We start from the raw sequence: 18,679 nt of genomic DNA, 5'->3' as shown, positions 1-18,679 counted from the left end.
TATTACTTTTTTTTTTTTTAATGGCTTGTAGTTTCGTTGTCATAGCTAAGAAACCATTGCTTAACCCAAAGTCAGAAGGATTTACCCCTGTGTTTTCTAAGAGTTTAGGTTCTTACATTTAGATATGTGATCCAGTGTGAGTTAATTTTTGAGAGGGTTCCAACTTCATTTTTTTTTTTTTGATATCTAGTTGTCCTAGTGCATTTGTTGAAAAGACTGGTTTTTTCCCATTAAATTGTTTTTGTGCCATTGTCAAAAATCCATTGATCATCAGTAGAGGGGTTATTTCTGGACTCTCAATTCTGTCCCACTTATCTACATGCCCGTCCTCATGCTAGTGGCACATTGCCTTATTACTGCAGCTTTGTAGTAAGTCTGGAAATTGAGAAGTATGTCTTCCAACTTTTCTCTTTTTCAAAATTGTTTTGGCTAGTCTATATTTCTTGAATTGCCATATGAACTTTAGAATGAGTTTGTCAGTTTTTGCAAACAGAACGAAACAACACAGCTGGAGAGGTCAGAAATGGTCAGATTCTGGTGAGATTTAGAAAATAACTTTGGCAGGATTTGGGGCCAAGGATGACCCTCAAGGTTCTGGCTTAGGAGCTGATGACTGAAGAGGGGAAGAGGAAAACCCCAAGTCCCGTGAGAAGCAGATATTGTGGGCAGAGAGGAAGCAAAAAGGAGAGGGCGTCTGACATGGGGTGGCTGGGTGGCCGGGAGGCGCCGGTACAGGTGACCGACACGTTGGGGGTGAGTGTTTGCCACAGAAGGAGGGACAGACACGCACTGTGGTGATGCGTATGGGCCCTCACATGCCCTGTGAACATGAAGCCGCCTGTTGTTTCAGTAGAGATGTGGGTGGAGGCCAACTGTGCTGGGGAGTGAGGAAGAGTCAGCAAGGTGTGTAGTTATGAAGCAGGAGGAGATGGAGAGGGGGCCGGGCCGGGACGTGTGGTCAAGAGAGACTGTTTTTAAACATGGATGCCTCAAGCCTGTTGAAGAGTTGGAAAGAGTGTTTCAGTATTCCAGAAGAATGGAGGGAAGAGTTGATCTTCCTGGGAACTTTAATTGACAGTGGGAAGGAGGTGGAATAAAGTCCAGAGGGACAAGCTGGCTCAGCAGAGAGGCAAGACCCCACCTCCTTTGCTGGAGCTGGAGGAGGGCTGAGGGGTGCATGGGAGAATGGAGGTGTGGGCTCCTCTCAAGCGACTACCCTTCGCCTCCTTGCATACTGAGGGGCCGGCAGTAACAGCTCCTGTAACAGCCCCAAAGGCAGCCCGAGTCACCGGAGATGCAAAACCGAGTGAAGACCAAAACATTTGGCTTTCCACACTTACCACCTGGCCTCTCACTCATGCTTCCTGTTGTTTTGTTCTTGTTTTCAGAGTGCGGAGGTTTTGCGCAGTGGAAGGGGGTCGGGTTGCCAGGGCTGGAGTGGATCAGAGCTAACCGCCACAGGGATTCCCACCCAGAGGCCCGGGGGATGCACCATGGGGGCAGTGGGTTCAGGCCAGATTCCAGGCCACCCAGCCAGCATGAAAGCAACCATGGTCACCCGTGTGGGGTCCCCCGTGGGGTTGTGCGTGCCAGGAGGAAGTGTGTGCTGGCAGTGGGTCAGCGGGCAGCTGGGGTGTTAGCTCTGGGACAAGGGGGCTCTCCTTGCCGTGACGACAGGAGGAAACCTTGGGGTAGGCCAGCAGCACTGCCTGGGAAGAACCCAACAGAGTACTGGCTTTCAGTGGAAATGTCCGTTTGGGGCCTGGGTCAGGCTGGTCTCCAGTTTGCAGTGATGCTGAGTTGGAAAAAGAGGGCTTCGTTAGGAGAGGCACAGACAGGAGCTGCAGCTCAGCTCTGCACATCTCCCTGGCGTGTGTTGGAGTCTCTGGCCAATGAGGGGCGGTTCCCTCTCCTCTGGACCCATGTGCGTCGGTCTCAGCTGAGCAGGCCCTGTTTGTTTACTGGGTTTTTCTGCCCACCGGAGCTCCACACAAGTGAGTCTGGGGCCACTGTGGGGACAGATATGGGGTGACCTTGAGCAGGCAGGACTCCAGGTGCAAAGATGTGGGGTCCCCAGAGAGGGGTCCCAGCCAGTGCTACCCTCTGGGTGCCGTGCTCAGGATGTTGCAGTCTCTGAAGTTCCGTTTCCCATTTGCATCGATGAGCAGGGATTCAGATTAACTCACGAGAAACTTAATAACCCAAGAAAACAGGCTCGTCTGGATGAAAACCTCCACTTCACTTCAGATTCCCGACAAGAAAGTCCACAGTGATGGCAGCAGTGCTGACGTCCTCTGGGTTCACTTCCAGGCTCGTCCATGTGTGTCTCTCCATCTCCAAATAATTCTTTCCCTCTCCTTTATGGGTGAAGAACTTAAGTCTCAGAGAGGGTAGGGACCTGCTGGTCAGGCCTGAGTTGGCGGCAGTGCCCTGTGTGAGCTCTGGGGACCCTTGTTCCTGTTCCCACCACAGAGTGTCCATGGAGTAGCGTGACTCCTAGAAGGAAGGGGCATCTCTATGGAACCCTCCACATTTCTGTGGCGAGTTTTCCTCAGCACGTGGCCCTGGATGTTGTTTTGGTGCATGGGGGCTTCATGTGCTGCCAGGGATGCCGATTGTGTAAGAGCCTCTGCAGACAGGAGAGCTTTGGGGTGGAGCCTACTGAGCCCATGGGGCAGGGCTTGGCCACACACAGGCCCCAGTGGGGGACAAGAGGGCCACAGGAGAAGAACTGGCATACCTTACTGGGCTTCTAGTAGTGATTGTCGTTTGCTGCCAAGACATTTCCTGGAAAAGGGAGGCTAAATCATGTCAAGGTTGAGCCGGGTCCTCGAGTCCTCATAAAGGAGGTTCTAAGCTTGGGGGTATGTACTTTGATTACTTGTGTGCTCTGTATCCCAGGAGTTTCACCAGGTGCCGTTCTGCTCTTTTGCCCAGAGAAGCTCGGCGGCTTTGCTGCCTCAGGGAGGCAGGAGTGGCTCTTTGGAGCAGCAGCTGATCCCCGGGATCCTAGTGCTTTGCCTAAGTAGATGTGGGGCCTCAGGGGTCAGGACTTCAGAGCCCAGGGCTGACTGACCTAGGGACAGGAGTGTAAGCGTGTGGGCAATGAAGAATTCCAGGGCATTATTTCCAGACTCCCATGGGTGTGTGTGGGTGGTGAAGCCCCAGTGAGCTGGTTATCTCCAATCAAACAAAACTGGAGGTCCCTTTGCGGAGACTCTTGCAGTTCATGTCCATGCGGCTTCTCTGAGAAGCAGGAGAGACTCAGAGCGGAACTCAGGGGAGTCATACTGGAGAGAGGCAGCGTCTCCTCTGGAACACACAGACCTTGTGTCCTTCCCTCCAGCTGTCAGCCAGACGGCCCCGGTTGTCTTGCATATTTACATACGTAACGGTAACAAGAAATTCTGCTTGAGCCTTGCCAATCAGCCCAGTGAGCAGGTTTCTGCAGCATCTTGTCTCCTGGGACAGATACTTGGAAAGTGAGCCCTGTGCACTTCGGGGCCTTGTCTCTCAGCTTCTGTTGTCACCATAAAAAAAGAGACACGGAGAACCCCATGCCCCATCTTCAAAGTGTGAAGCACTCTCCCCGCTGGCATGATTCTTGTTGGTTCACTGACGGAATCTTCCAACGTGTTTTTCCTCCCGATACCCCACATCCCTGTCACAGAGTTGAGAACTGGATTACGTGGTGGGCAGGCTGGGTCCCAGTTAGAGGCACCTCACACTGGCTCAGTGCAGATGACCAGTGGCAGATGGAACCCAGGGGGCCTAGAGGTCTTGGGCTATGGGGAAACTCCCGCAGCTCCCTCCTCACTAGTCCAGGCACCGGAGCGTGCGGTGGGAGCCCTGTCATCTCAGCGACTGACTTACAGCTCAGTGAGGGGAGGCACAGAGTAGGTGCACAGAGAAGGTGCCGAATCTGAGTGGTTTTCCTTGACGGCCAAATCGGCTTTCCTCTGTGTTTCTGCTCCGGAAGGTAATCCGAAGCCCTTTACTGGGATGGAAGCATTTCCAGATAAGAAGAGGATGCTGAGGCCACAGCCACAGGGCTGCCTGGGGCCAGGAGTGGCCAGAATCCTAGAGAAAAATTGTTTGGGGATGCACCTCAAAAACACGAGGAAAAGAAAGAAAATGGGTGGGAATAGTGTGCCTTTGGCAGAATCCAAACTCACTTCCAAGGCAAAGCCAGAGCAGAATGCAAGAATATTCATTTCCTGTTTTTATTGTTGGTTACTTAATGACCTTCCTTTGAAATGCTGCAGTTATGTAGAAAGCAGGTTGTCATGGAAACGGGGAGTGACGTGCAGGGAATAGGTACACAATGCATTTCTTTGTCATGTCCAGCTGATGCATTCAGCCTCTGCTTAGACGTGGGAATTTATTGAGGAATTAAATATTAACTGGAGGCATTGCCCTGGAGAGAGGCAGAAACACAGGGTGAGAAAAGATGCTGGAAACCAGGGCAAAGAGCATGCTGAGGCCCCTGGGATCCTGCGGGAGGCAAAGCTGATTGGAGACCATGGGTGGATCTCACTTTCTTCAATCAATGGGCTCCAGAGAAGTCGTGCAAAACAATCTTCTTTTTCAAATGCACATGTACTGTGCATTCTTTTGAGGGGAAGAAGGATCTGGTTGTAAGGCGAATAATTACTCATTAGTCAGCTCATTTTCAAGGTTGGTGAAATGCCAACTTTTCTCAAGGTGGGTTTCAGCTGCCTTGTCCCAGCAATCTTTGGCGGGCGAGGTTGTCAGTGGGAACCAACACCCACCCAAGGCATGTTCCATGAAACGGCACCGGAGCTGGGACGACGGTGCAGACGACTGTAGGTGCTGGAAGACTCCGAGGAGGCTCCCGAGTCAGAGAGAAGTTGTCTCTTGTCCCTGAAACGGCCACAGAGCCATGACCTTGTCTGTTTTTCTGGTGGATTCCAGGAAATGGGGGTTGAATATATGATGTTTAAAAAAGTGCCCCAAGTTTCTCACTTTCTCCCCTTGAGCCAGCATGGCTGGCACCCACCAAGCTTTCCTTTTCTGACCTTGTGCCTTTTCAAACCCTCAGAAAATGAGTTCCGGGGTGAGCTGCTGAATCAGAGGTGGACACACGGAGGCAAGGCCAGCAGCTGCAGGACCTCAAGACACCTTCTTGGCAGACACTGCAAGGTGAGGCGTGAGAGGGCAGCCGCTGTCCTGGGGCCCCACCCCGTGGCTGCCTGCAGAAAGCCTCTCGTTGGCTGCAGGCGTGAAGTGTGGAGACGACTTTGGGTCTGATTCTCACCAGAGTCCAGGTTAGGCGAAGGGAAAATGGGGACTAGGATCAGCAATGCTCTGGTCACTTTAGAATTAAGGGAAGAAAAACGACGACTCTGAGTAGATCAAAACTAAAATGTGACCCCAGGCCGGGCGCGGTGGCTCACACCTGTAATCCCAGCACTTTGGGAGGCTGAGGCAGGTGAATCACTTGAGGTCAAGAGTTCCAGACCAGCCTGGCCAACATGGTGAAACCCCGTCTTTACTAAAAATACAAAAATTAGCCGGGCTGTAGTTCCAGCTACTCGGGAGGCTGAGGCAGGAGAATCGCTTGAACCTGGGAGGCAGAGGTTGCAGTGAGCCAAGATTGTGCCACTGCACTCCAGCCTGGGTGACAGAGCAAGACTCCATCTCAAAATACAAGCAAGCAAGCAAGCAAACGAAAACCACCAAAATGAAAACGTGACCCCAGAGTCTCACTTCCCTGCTTTGAGGTATGATCACATCTGGGCTCTCTGTTGTGCCTGAGCAACTGTCCCCTGTTCACCCTGCTTTTACCTGGGCAGGCTGAGAATCCCTACAGGATCTGATGGCAGAGATTGCTGGCAGGAACTTATGAAGTCTGTTGGCCTTGTTTTATTTCAATCTTCCTAAGGGGAGGCAGATGGTGCATGCCCTTCTTGTACCTTCCCAGGATATAAGATCTCCCCTCGGGGACACTCCCAAACTGTGATATCACGTGTGCTTACAGCCACTGTTCTCCACCACCAACCCTCTAATTCTAGAACTTCGCACCAATACTCTCTGGGTGAAGCCAGGTCCCAGGGTCAGGTGACCCTCACAGCTGGAAGTAGAGGCTGACAACAGGCTTAGGGTGAAGCCTTCCCGGATACCAGTTTCTGACCTCTCTTTTTTTCGCATGTAGATGCTTTCCAGCAAGGATCCAGCTGTGACTCAGGGCACGGCTCAAGGACGGTGATGGCGCAGGGTGTAGGCAAGGAGGGCTATGCAGTTGCGGTGGGAACTTCATTTGGGAGTGCTTGTATTTTACTTTCAAAGCCCAACCTTTTTCTTTTGAATCTGGTGACGAGAATGTACATTTTAATGGGTCTGTTATAGATGCCTCGTTAAGCGCCTCTGCTCGTATTTTGGCTCCCACAGGATTATCAGTGCTCTGCTGATCCACACTGGAGCCTGAGGCACAAGGAGGAGTCAGTAATATTGATCCTGTCTTGATTTAAAGTTTTGGTATCTTGTTTATCATGGTTTTTTACATCATGTTGATGTTTCTAAATATTGAATTAAAATATTATTTATCTTGGTCATTCAGTTTTTGGCCTCATTCCCCTTGCCCCACCCCAAACCCTGAGGATTCACATAGAGCTGTACTGGCCTGAGATCATGTGAGCATGAGAGTTACTTGATTTGAGGCCAGGGGCTCTACATGCAGTGTTATCTGCAAATGTCTGGTGCCATGCCAGCGGTGGGTAAGAAGATTTTTGTCTCCTCCTGGCCCAGGCATGACAAACTCAGAGAGTTTGGCACCTACATGGACAACCCACGGCTGTTCAAAGTGCTGCTTCTGTGAACAAAGCCAGGGGCCTGTGCCCAGATTCTTGTGGCGTCACCAGCTCTTTCATCTCTCTGTTTGAGGGTCATTTCCTTATTTCCCTTCATTTCTTGCAGATAGGGCCTGAATTACTGCTCTGAATAGAGAAGCTAAGATGTAAAGTGTGCCAGAGAAGGTGAGAGGATGAGAAAGGGTTGACTGCCTAGATAGAGGACAGTGGGGCAGGTGCAGGTGGAATCTCCTGACTAAGGAGGCTGAAGAGGGTGGCAGTACAGGGGATGAGCCGTGGTCACAGTGCGAGAATGTCACACAGCCACAGCAGCATCAGGGTCAGCCTTCCAGAGGCTGGCTTAGGACAGGAGACGGGTGAGGTGAGGAGCCAGCATGGGAGGGCAGTGAACACACAAACCCTGTGCAGGGGACTGTGACAGCCTGCGGCATGCCTCTGAGTTCAGCACCAGGCATGTGGACAGCTCAGGACCGGTTGGAAGGGGCTGCCAGAAAAGTCAGGTGGTGGTGTGTCAGTGGGGTGTGCAGGCACTGATGGTGGCTCCTCAACCCCCTTCTTGCAAATTATTCAGTGGATGACTGTAGAGATATGGAATCAAGGAAAAGATCAGTTGCATAGCCATTCAGCCAGCCCTTCTTCCTGCCACCCAGGGCAGGGGGTGCCTCTGGCAAGGACTACTGGATAGAGGCTCCTACAAGGGAAGGAACTGCCACTGGGTATGGCCCTTCTGGCTTGCCTCACTTGATGTTGTTGGATTCTACCCTGGGTGGGTATAAATTCCATTTATGCTGGAGTTTTTAACAGACGGATGCAGATATGGCTGCTTCATCAGGGTATCCATTATGTAGCTCTAATTTTTGATTTGGGAGTGAAGTGAGCCAGTATCCCATGCTTAGAGCTGTCAAGGGAACCCCTTCTCAGACATATGTTAAATAATGCCCCATGGAGGTGTCCTTTCTGTATTCCAAGGAGGAGGCTGGTCTATTCTGCTGAATTTGTCAGGAGAATTTCAGAATTTCAGACATGCAACAGGAATCACCCAATGTGGGGATAGAACTATCTCTGCAAGGAACCAGGGGTACTGTGATGGCTGCCAGTGGGGTGCAGGGGTGAGGGCACATAGTTTAGCCTCAGAGATCTAGAGAGTGGAAAGCAGGATGTGTGCCCAGCTCACCGACTTTCTGTACCTGTTCCGTGGGCTGAGCTGGTGGGCAGGTCCATGCTCCAAAGAAAGGGAAGAGAAGGGCTGTGGACGCAGCAGGTGATCCTCCTGGGATACTCGGGAGGGGAGCAAGACAAATGCTTGAATGCTGCTCTTAGATTGTTGAGTGGGAACGTGGTCTTCCACGATGCTCTCTGCCCTAATGGCTTCACAGCAGTGACAGGGGAGTTGACGCTGCCCTCAGTACCTAAGTGAGAGAAGAAAACAGGCCAGACCATGGCTCTGTCTTTCTCCCCTCCCCTCACTGCAGAGAATTGAGACTGAATGTGTGTGAGGCACTGTTGGAGCCAGGCAGGGTGGGTGGTAGCCAGTTTCTGGCCACCTCCTCGCCCCGAAGTCTTCATTGGCCCCTTCCTTCCGGGAAGGGGCTGCCTATGGTCCCCTGGGACTCAGCAGATGGGTCTCTGGGAGGAAAACCATTATGCAAGAGGCCCAACCGTCCCACCGAGACACTATAACCTTTGCAATTTTATGGATTTTTAAAGAATAGTTGTCAGTCCATCCTAATTCTCCAGATTTTCTGGCTGTCAGAACACATTTTAAAGAAAATGAAACACTGTCGTGTCTCCTGCTCTGGTCCAGGGCCGGGTGAATGGCCCCTGTGGTGTCAGAATGCCCGGAACCCCCCAGCTCAGGGTTCCCACATATGGCCTGTGTGCAGCCCTCTGACCACGGCTCTCCACACACCCCAGCCCCAGGAGTTCAGAGATGTTTCTGACTGTCCCCATTTATTCATTCATCCACCTGTCCATCCACCCATCCTTAAATGACATGCACTAAGCAGCTCTCTGGAGGAGAGACGATGAGCTTACAACCGTGAATGAACGAGCTCATTTCAGATTGAGATGAGGACTGTGAGGGAAACAAACAGGCACAGGGTGGAGACTGAGAGGAGGTGGGAAGAGGCAGGGTGTTGGCCACCCAAGAAAGCTCCCGGCTCTACCTCTGGAGTGCCTCCCACCCCAAATGTCCGCAGGTCACTGATCCATCCACCCTCCCCATCCCTACCTGGCTCTCAAGCCTTAGCAGAGCTCCCTGTTTCTTGAGCTCTCCCCGAGCACTCCCTGCCACCCTGGAGTGATGTACAAACCTTGGGATGCCAGGCTGGTGCCCCTCAGGGCCAGGACACCCTCCTGCTGGGGCCAGGCTTCAGCCAGGATTCTGTCCTTTGACCGGCCCTGGGCCATTGGTGCAGAAGGGATGTTGTGGGGGTTGAGGGAGGGAGCTGTTCAGCTCTCAGGGCCTGGCCTGGGGAGAAGCATGGAAAAGGAATGAAAGAGGCAGAGAGAGACAGAGAGAGAGTGAATGAGTGAGCGAGGAGAAATGGGTGTCCCTGAGCTGGGGCCTGGAATGGAGCGGGAGACACAACCTCTGGGGGTAAATGTGGAAGTTGGCACAAAGCCTGTTGGGCTTCATGGAAAATATCCAACCCTGACATCTTTGGAGGCTGAGTCTACCACTTCCCCTTAGAGGTTAGACATGGGGGGTTTGTTACTGGCTCTGTTTCTGGGTTCTTTTCATTTTTTATTTTTTTTGAGACGGAGTCTTGCTCTGTCACCCAGGCTGGAGTGCAGTGGTGCAATCTCGGCTTACCACAACCTTTGCCTCACGGGTTCAGGCAATTCTCCTGCCTCAGCCTCCCAGGTAGCTGGGATTACAGGTGGCTGCCACCATACCTGGCTAATTTTTGTATTTTTAGTACAGTGAGGTTTCACCATGCCTGCCTCGGCCTCCCGACGTGCTGGGATTACAGGCGTGAGCCACCACGCCCAGCCCTGTTTCTGGGCTCTGAGTGTATTTGTCACAGCTGCAGCCTAAGAGTCCAGATTCCGCTGCAGGTTTCAAGACTGCTAACTGCATTTGCTTGTTTTGGTTCCTGAGTTTGTAAACACCCAACTCAGGGCACTCTGTTTTAGCAAGACCAGCATGCAGATGAGTCTGGAAAAGGGGCTGGTCTTCGTCGCACGTCACGGTGAGAACTGTGTGTGTGTGTGTATATATATATACTTTTTTTTTCTTTTTTTGAGACGGAGCCTCACTCTGTCACCCAGGCTGGAGTGCAGTGGTGCAATCTTGGCTCACCGCAACCTCCGCCTCCCAGGTTCAAGTGATCCTTCTGCCTCAGCCTCCTGAGTAGGTGAGACTACAGGCATGCGCCACCACACCCAACTAATTTTTGTATTTTTAGTAGACACAGGGTTTCACCCTGTTGTCCAGGCTGGTCATGAACTCCTGACCTCAAGTGACCCGCCTGCCTCGGCCTCCCAAAGTGCTGGGATTACAGGCGTGAGCCACCGCGCCTGGCCAGAACTATGTCTATTTTCAAAAGAGCTTGCATGATTAATCCTGACTTAACTAAAAAGAAATATAAAACAGAACAAAGCAAAAACACACTTTTGAGGAGACGGCTTTTATATGGCACTAAGAAAGCAAGTTAAATGGATGGACAAGGAGACAGTTCTCTCGGGTTAATTTGGCAGTATACAACGTATTTGCATTTATGAATTATTCTCCTCCCCATAGTTTTCATGGTTTTCCTACTGAAGGCAGAACTATTGAAATATTAATTACAGCCTAAGACATGCTCGCAGTGGCAGAATGAAGTTGGCATTGGAGAAACGGAGCAGACGTTCTTGAGGGAGATTGCCGGCCCAGCAGTGAGAGTGGGTAATGGGGTCATTCTGTCTCAACAAAGGGACCTTTTCACCCTCAAGAGGAGAGGGCACTGGGTTATTTGTGGGTTGCACAAAAAAAGGGACCTGGTTGGTTTGTGTTTGGAACAAGTGAAGTGTGTTTTAAAAATCAATGAAAAATTGAGAAGTGTTTAATTTTCTTTGCATCATTGAGCTGCCCTTTGGGGCCCAGCTGTCATTGTGTGGTGGGGGCAGAAGGTCTGGGGGGCTGCCGCCCAGTGATCGCCAAGGTAAGCGTGGGTGGTGCTGGGCACAGGGCCACCCCCAGCACCCACTCTCCATCTACCACATCAGGGTGCTGATCTTGCTGCAGGAGGAGAGCAGAGAATCCACCTCTGAAGTGCTTTGAGTTCTTTCGAAAAGAAAAATAATGTAAATCAGGCAGTGCTGGTTTTGTCATGGCCTAGCCCAGATGCTTTCGTGTCAGCCGGCACTGCTGATTTCAAACAGCTCAGAAATCAGTGTCCCAAGTCACCCAGCTCTTACGGATTCATTCTCATATTAAAGAGCCTGTTTTTTTTTTTTCTTTGGTAGGTCAGTTTTTTCCCTTTAAAAATCAAAGCTACATGCACCTAAGAGAACTTCTCGCTTATTGACCAGTCGATGCAGATAAATTGCAAATGGTAAGGTGCTTGGCAGAAGGAGAGGCAGAGCTGTCAGCTTCATCAATGGGAGCTCACAGTTTTCAAGCAGCACCCATTACACATCCCTGCAGTCTCTCTATTCTCTGCTCTTTGAATAATTTATCTGCAGGAAATCCAAATTGCCAAGGCACGCTTTAACCTACCAGAATGCTTGCCAATATCCTTGGGAAAACTGGCAAAAAAAAAAAAAAAAAGCCGTGGATTGCATTTCAGCTGAGTGCAGGCACCGCGCAATCAGACACATCAGCTCCATTGTGCGTCCTGCATCGGAGGCATCGCGCACGGGCTCCGCGCAGACGACATTTGAAGGCTCATAAATGTAATGAAGTCCCTGTGACACCTGCTCCTCTCTTCACTTTCAACATGAGCCATTGGTCCATGGGGAGCCTCTGCTTTAAAAATAGAAATTGTAGTAATTGTCTTCTGTTCTATTGGAAGGCGGAAATAAACGCACGGCCCCCAGCACTGTGCTCCACAGCCCGGAGTCCACAGGTTGCATAAATTACCCAGGTTTTGATTTTTCTTCCTTAACAAATCACATACGTCATTGTATGTTAGTGCTGCTGCATGGGGGAGGTTCAATTTGCAAATTTCGTCTTACTAATTGGGGGAATTCCTTTTTCTTCCTTCCCAGGTGGTTCTGTAGACATTGGTCTCTTGCTGGTTTTCAGGAACTAAAGCCCCATTTAAGACGTGGGGGCTTCTGAGCCCCCCTCCTGCTGCCTCCCTTCCTTTCTTCTGCTATTTCTTTCCACTCCCCTGCTTTTCCTTTGACTGCCTCACGCATAGAGCCCTGGCAGCTCTGGTATCTGTGACCTGGGACAGGAGGTGTGGATTTGCTGCCTCCCCTTCCTGACCGCAGGTGGTGGTGGTGGAGCCCAGCACTCTCCTCTTGGGCCTCCTGGGATGGAACATCCCCTGTCCAGCTAGAGGTGCCCTCCCTGGCCTGGCGCGGCTCCCTGGGAAGGACGTTTTGCATAGCATGGAGTGGGTGGGACTTACCTGCCTGCCCAGATTTGTCATGGGTGACACAGGACGAGGATTCTGTGTGTGACCCTCGCCCCCCTCGTTCCCCCGGCATGTCCTTTCTGTGATTGTCACCCTCCTGGGCGCTCCCCCATGACTCCCGCGCAGGCCAATGCTGTGGGCAGCGTCCCCACGGAGGCTGGTCAGATTCAGGGATCACAGGTGGGGAGGGACACCGATGGGCTCAGGCAAGGCAGCCAGGCCCTTGAGGCCCAGAGAACATATGGGCTGGGGCCGCTCCAGGTTGCCTGTTTCTCACGGAATGACCCTGGTGCGTGAGGGGCGTTAAAGCCTCTGCTGTCGTGGGAAGAAAAGCCCCATGGGAAGCTGTGCTCTAGGGACACGTTGGGGTCAGAAGCCATTGGATGACCCGGCACTGCCGCTGGTGGCCGTGTCTGTGGTGAGCGACCTGCCCTGATGCCTTGGCACCTGCCTGGCCAGGTGAGCAGTGGGTGCTGCTCTGTGTCGGGCCAGGAGACCCTCATGGATAAAACACGGACACTCATCAGGCTTCAGTGGAGCAGGGCCCACGTCTCAGCACTTGGTGGCAGGTGCAAATCCGGGGGCAGTGGGAGGGCACGGTGCACTGTACCCTCCTTGCCAAGGGCGGCGACATACTGATGGGACACTTCCGAGTCTCGTAGAAGGTCCTTTCTCCACACCCTCCCACCTGCTGCTCCTGGCCCCAGGCCTTTCCTGTCTTGTGAGCCCATCCTTGTTGTTCTGTGCCCAAAATCACCTTTGCTGTCAAAGCTTGAGCCAGAAAATGGACAGACCATTCCTGATGGTTCTATACTCCAGAGGCACTGGCTGGGTTTTCTTGTTAACCTCATGGCTTTTTGCTTGCAGATGAGCTTAGAAAATGAAGACAAGCGAGCTCGCACCCGATCCAAGGCCCTGCGAGGTGAGTGCTGCCCTTACCTCCTCCAGGGCCGTAAATGCCACTTTCCTCCGGGGTCTTCCTCGGGAGCACAAACCCGTAACCACACGTGTGCAGAGACGCCTGGGGACCTCAGGCCTCTTCAGCCTCGTTCATCCTCAGGGCTGCTGCGCTTTGAAGCTGGCATCTCAGAGGGCTGCTGAGGGGCCTTTGGCCCGGATGAACCTGCCTTGAGGGCAGAAATGTAGAGGCAGACTCAGCTCCATGGCGTGGGAGTAGCAAGGCTCAGTTATGAGACCATTGTTTGGAAATGAGAGGCCACCAGCCTTCCACCAGCAGCCCCTTCCTTCCCAGGAGATCAGTCTTGGTGCTGATGAGGAATAGGAGGTTGTTGGGTTGAACTGGAAGTGCAGTGGGAGGAGAGGGGGCCAAGGCCTTGCTCACTCTGCTAGGATCTGAGCCCCAGCCCCTGGCCAGACTTACCTCCCTGATCCGTGCGGGAGCTTCCTCTTGTGCCCAAGCATCTCAGGTGTTCCTGCCTTGGTCAGAGCCCCGTGCACCTTTGCAGCCACCACTGAAGGACCAGCCACTTGGTCCAGTTGTTCTCTTCTCTGTCCAGCTTGATCTGGTGGTTTGTGTTTCTTGCCAAAAACTGACTTCTATCTGCAATTAGAGAAAGAGGTACCATCCCTGGCCCTGAGGTCCCGAGAGCCTGTGTGAGGTGGAGCGTCTGTCCCACTCTGCAGAACTGCTCAGGGGAGCTTCTGGGGCGAGCACCGGGCTGGAGGGAGCAGCTCACTCTGTTGACCTCGGAGGACTCTCTGGGAGGTCAGGAAAGGGTGAGGGCCCTGGGAAAATTGCTCAGGTCTCACTGAGATTGCCTCCACTTGTCCTTGGCAAACCTCTCGGCTGTTTAACTTAGTTTATGCTGTTAGGGCAATGAGTCTTTAAAATCACAATTCTCACATGTTTTCCCTGTTTCTCTCTTTTTCCCAGGACCCCCCGAGACCACAGCTGCAGACCTCAGGTAAGGAAGTCTTCCTGTTAGCACCAAGCATCGTCTATGTGCCTGTGACCCTGGAGATGTCCCAAATGTCCCAAACGGGGTCTTCTTGGGTTGACCAAACACCCTGGTGAGCCCCTGCTTTCCCTAAGGAGACTGCCTTTCTCCTGGCCACGTGTCCAGCTGTCTTGGCCCCATCTCTGTCCGTTCTCACCTCTGTCCTGCCCCCATCATGTGGTGTCCCAGCATCATGGCGAGGACACGGATGTGCTCACACCTGGTCACCGAGAGGACCTGGACTGTCACTGGGTCCCCCAAACCAAAAACGAGCCGCTCTCTTAGCGGACTCTCACAAGAGCTTCTGTGTCAGATGGTTGGAGGCCCAGCTTGGGAATGAGATGAGAGAAGGGGATCTTCTACATCCGGAGTCTTCCATTGGCTCGGGATGCAAACAGCAGTTCTGTGTGCTGATGACCTGGCTGGCTGAGCTCTGTGACCATTTTCTTCCTGCTTCTTAGGGATACAGATTCCCAGGGCAGGGAGCATCTTATTGTCCAGCAAACCATTGAAGAGTGGATGCCAATCAGGAAAACGAGAGGACTGCAGAGTTCACTTTGTAAACCTTTTGCAGAGGTGGGACGGGAAGACAGTGTCCCTCCTCTGCTTGAGGCCCCATAACTTGGAGATGAACGGGGCAGGGCTACGGGAGGGAGTTGGGGTGCTGCAAGCCCCAGGCTCTGCGCCAGTCACACATCACAGTCTTGATCTCTGGGAAGGTCATGGAAGCACTGCCTTGTGATGTTATTATCCTGTTTGTGAAGTGCGGAAACTGAGACTCAGGGGTTAACCCTCCTCTAAGGCGCTGAATCACGTGCGCTACCTGCTGGAAGCCCCGCCCTGGGTAACAGGTGGGAGGGGTGGGGTGGAACCTCAGCCAAACCAGATCGTGTGCCAGCACTTCCGGTCAGGTGTCCTTAGCAACCCACCGGGTGCTCCCCAGAACACAGTCCCCCGAAGCACAGGGGCCGGCTCCCCGGCAGGGAGACACTGTCTGCTTGGCCAGCCTGCTGAGGAAGCAGTGATTGCAATGGCGAGACGCTCAGAGGGGCCCCGAGAAAAGGGAAGAGGAGGTGCCACGTGGCAGTCGCCCGGGGACACGGTGGAGACAAAGATGGAGGATAGTCCCAGGCGAGGACACAGGAGTAGAGGAAACTCCAGGCTTTTTGGTAACAGATGGAGTGTGGAGGAAGTTGAAAAGGCAAATACAAATGGCTGGGTGCTCTCTTGTAGATTTGAAACAGCGGAAGAAGAAATGACTCTCGAATAGATTTGTTTGTTTTGAAACGTTCTGAGAGGACCTGTCCAGCCTAAGTGAGGGGTTCTGTTAGCATTTGGATTTTGACACCCTCGTCACTAGCCTTGAGCTCTAACCTACATGCTTGGTAAGAGTAAGACCCTTGATCTTTTTCTTTTTTTTTTTGAGACGGAGTCTCGCTCTGTCACCCAGGCTGGAGTGCAGTGGCTGGATCTCAGCTCACTGCAAGCTCCGCCTCCCGGGTTCACGCCATTCTCCTGCCTCAGCCTCCCGAGTAGCTGGGACTACAGGCGCCCGCCACCTCGCCCAGCTAGTTTTTTGTATTTCTTAATAGAGATGGGGTTTCACCGTGTTAGCCAGGATGGTCTCGATCTCCTGACCTCGTGATCCGCCCGTCTCGGCCTCCCAAAGTGCTGGGATTACAGGCTTGAGCCACCGCGCCCGGCCGACCCTTGATCTTTTTAATGGACAGACTCGGGGAAAACATGTTGACGTCTCGTGTTCCAACAGCAATTTCTTCACCAATTCTTCATTGCTGACAAGTGATGCTTAGAGTAAAATCGAACAAAGATTATGTTCCAAGGAATCAAATACACTCTGCACAGAAGGTACCATGCATTCCTGGGTTCTCAAACATCTGTTGGCCACACGCCCCACGTGGGCATGCCTGTGGCTCGTGCTGGCTGACTGTGTGCCCCAGCCATAGTGCGAGCGTTTACACCACAGAAATGGGCTGATGATGTCTCCCCCTCCCAAAGACCTGTTTACCAGCACACCCTGGGCTCTGACTGGACGAGCAGATGAGACCTCTGTTCTGGTGGGGCCCACACTGTGGGTACCAGAACAGGAAGCATGACCCACAGAGAACACGCACCGTTGTGGGCTGTGAGAGGAGCACCACGTCCTGTGTGCAGACCATGGCACTGGATGAACTCACGGACACAGAGTCACCTGTGGGGAACCTCTGCGTGCAGGACTTTCTCTGTGAATGAGGGACTTAGCACCCCATTGACTCAGAACTTCACAGCCTGCAGTGCCCCTAACCCCAGCTCGTCTCCCCACCAGCTCAGGCAGAGCTCCCGGGAAGATACTCCATTGGTTGTTTACCAGGTGAACTGAGGAGAGGTTGGACTTGGCTCAAGTTGGACCCTGAGCTGCTGTTTCCGAACTTGGAGCCCACTGGGAGTTTCCGTGTGCCCTGAATTTAACACTCTGAGTGCCTAAGCGAAGAAGCAGTTTGATGACTTTTCCTCTCACCCCAGTGGAAGAACAGATGACATTTCAGCTTGTATTTTTGCCTGGGTCCATCTGTTGTCACATGGCCTCAGACTGGCTCTGCTGGAGGCGAAGACTAGGGAAGGTTAGGGTTGGGGTTAGCATCTTTGAGACAGCAAGTCGCCAACAACCCAGAGTTCAGGACCATCTCCACGTTCAGAGAGAGAACACATCTGTAGCTCACCCTTCCTCTTCTGGAGCCTTGCTCCTTGAGCCACTGGCCAACTCCCACCCAGATGACAGGAGGGAGTGGGGGATCTTCTACCTGCCCCAGGAGAGGGAGGGAAGGCAGGGAAGGCTGTGTCTTCAAAGGCTGTACCTGAAGCACGGGGCTCCAGGCTGGGATTCGGCTCCTCTCCCGACTTGTCTTCTTTGAGGCCTACTTTTCAAGTTTCGGTCCCTCAGAGCTCTCATGCAGGATGCCAGCCGAGGGGTGACTGTGAGCCACACCCTCTTCCCAGCCTCACGTGCGTCCTTTCGTCGCATCTCTGACACCAGCCCTAGTCAGAGCTGAGGAGTCAAGGCTGGGGAATTCCCTCCTCCCAGAGAAAAGAGGCTCAGGAGTCCTGGAGCCCTGGCCGTCTTCCTCTCCCTACAGCTCTGGCCCTGAGCACCCAGAGGGCATCAGTAAATAAGAGCTGGGTGTGCTTGCAGGTGAACTGCAGGGCTGGCATCTGCTGGCATGGCACCCTTGGAGGCCCTGGCTGGGTCTCTTGTCCCCTCGGCTGTGGGGTGGGGAACAGGCATCTAAGGGGTTTCCAGCTTCCTGCCCCGGAGTGGCCTTGTCGGCTCCACGCACTTGGCTCACAGCCCTGTCTCACAGCCTCTGAGCTGGGGCGGGAAGGTGCGGGCCCACCTTTCTGGGGACCGGGACTCTTCGGAGCTGAGGGTGATGTGTTCGGGGCAGTTCGGTCCCCACAGCGGCTGTCACCTAATTACCTGATTAACTCAGTGATTTCATCGACTGACTGGGACCTTAGCTTCGAGTCCCCAGTAACAAGGAGCTTTTTGTGAAAAGTCTCGAAGCTAGTTCTCCGAAGAGTGAAAGCAAGTGTGGGTCTGGATTTTAGAAGAGACTAGGGGCAGGGAGAGGTGGGTGGCAGCAGCAGCAACTCCCTCAGTTTGGAAAGGGAACCCGCAGTAAGTGTGGCGTGCCCTCCCTCTCTCCCCCTTCCTCCCTCTTCCCCTCCTTTCCCGCCTGGGTTCCTTCTTCCCTCCTCCCTCCTTCCTTCCCTCCCTTTCTGTCTTCTTTTTAACACACTGAAAGCACCACCCTGGAAGGCTGCAGAGAACGTCCCATGAGCACTCCCCCACCTCACGGCTGCTGTTGAGTTGGGTGATAGGGTGAGGTCTGGATTCTACTGACAGTTCTCCCTGAGGTGGTCGGGGAGGGTAGCCTGCAAGGCCATTGGGCCCCACAGTTGTCTGCAGTCAGGCCTGTGGTCAGTCGAATTAGAAATGATCAGAGGTGTCTGGATAGAGGCTGGGGATGGTGTTCTTTTCTCTGGGTCCCAGGTGTGGGGGTGTCAGCCCTTTCCTTCCTCCCTTCACAGGCTCTGGAAGATGTGCTTGGGTTTTGGAAAGAGCTCAGACTCACAATGTCAATCCTGTTAAAAACAAGGTCTTCCGATGCAAAAATCCTCAATGAAATCCTGGCAAACCGGATTCAGCAGCACATCAAAAAGCTTATCCACCATGATCAAGTGGGCTTCATCTCTGGGATGCAAGGCTGGTTCAATATACACAAATCAATAAACGTAATCCGGCACATAAACAGAACCAAAGACAAAA

At 52.8% G+C, this 18,679-nt stretch overlaps 1 protein-coding gene across 1 annotated transcript in view; it reads left to right on the top strand.

The window, feature by feature from the left end:
• MYT1 (myelin transcription factor 1) overlaps window positions 1–18,679 on the top strand; it is a 101,245-nt gene that overhangs the window by 34,281 nt on the left and 48,285 nt on the right. Inside the window, exons 2-4 of the mRNA XM_011976419.1 lie at window positions 5,063–5,163; window positions 13,265–13,319; window positions 14,292–14,322. Coding sequence (XP_011831809.1) covers window positions 13,265–13,319; window positions 14,292–14,322 — 86 coding nt within the window. The 5' untranslated portion in view covers window positions 5,063–5,163. The remainder of the gene's footprint in view (window positions 1–5,062; window positions 5,164–13,264; window positions 13,320–14,291; window positions 14,323–18,679) is intronic.

The sequence above is a fragment of the Mandrillus leucophaeus genome, unplaced genomic scaffold (genome assembly GCF_000951045.1).
Source record: "Mandrillus leucophaeus isolate KB7577 unplaced genomic scaffold, Mleu.le_1.0 Scaffold1658, whole genome shotgun sequence".
In the NCBI taxonomy this organism is placed as follows: Eukaryota; Metazoa; Chordata; class Mammalia; order Primates; family Cercopithecidae; genus Mandrillus; species Mandrillus leucophaeus.
Note: the sequence above shows the minus strand (reverse complement) of the source record. Positions and strands in the feature narration are given on the sequence as shown.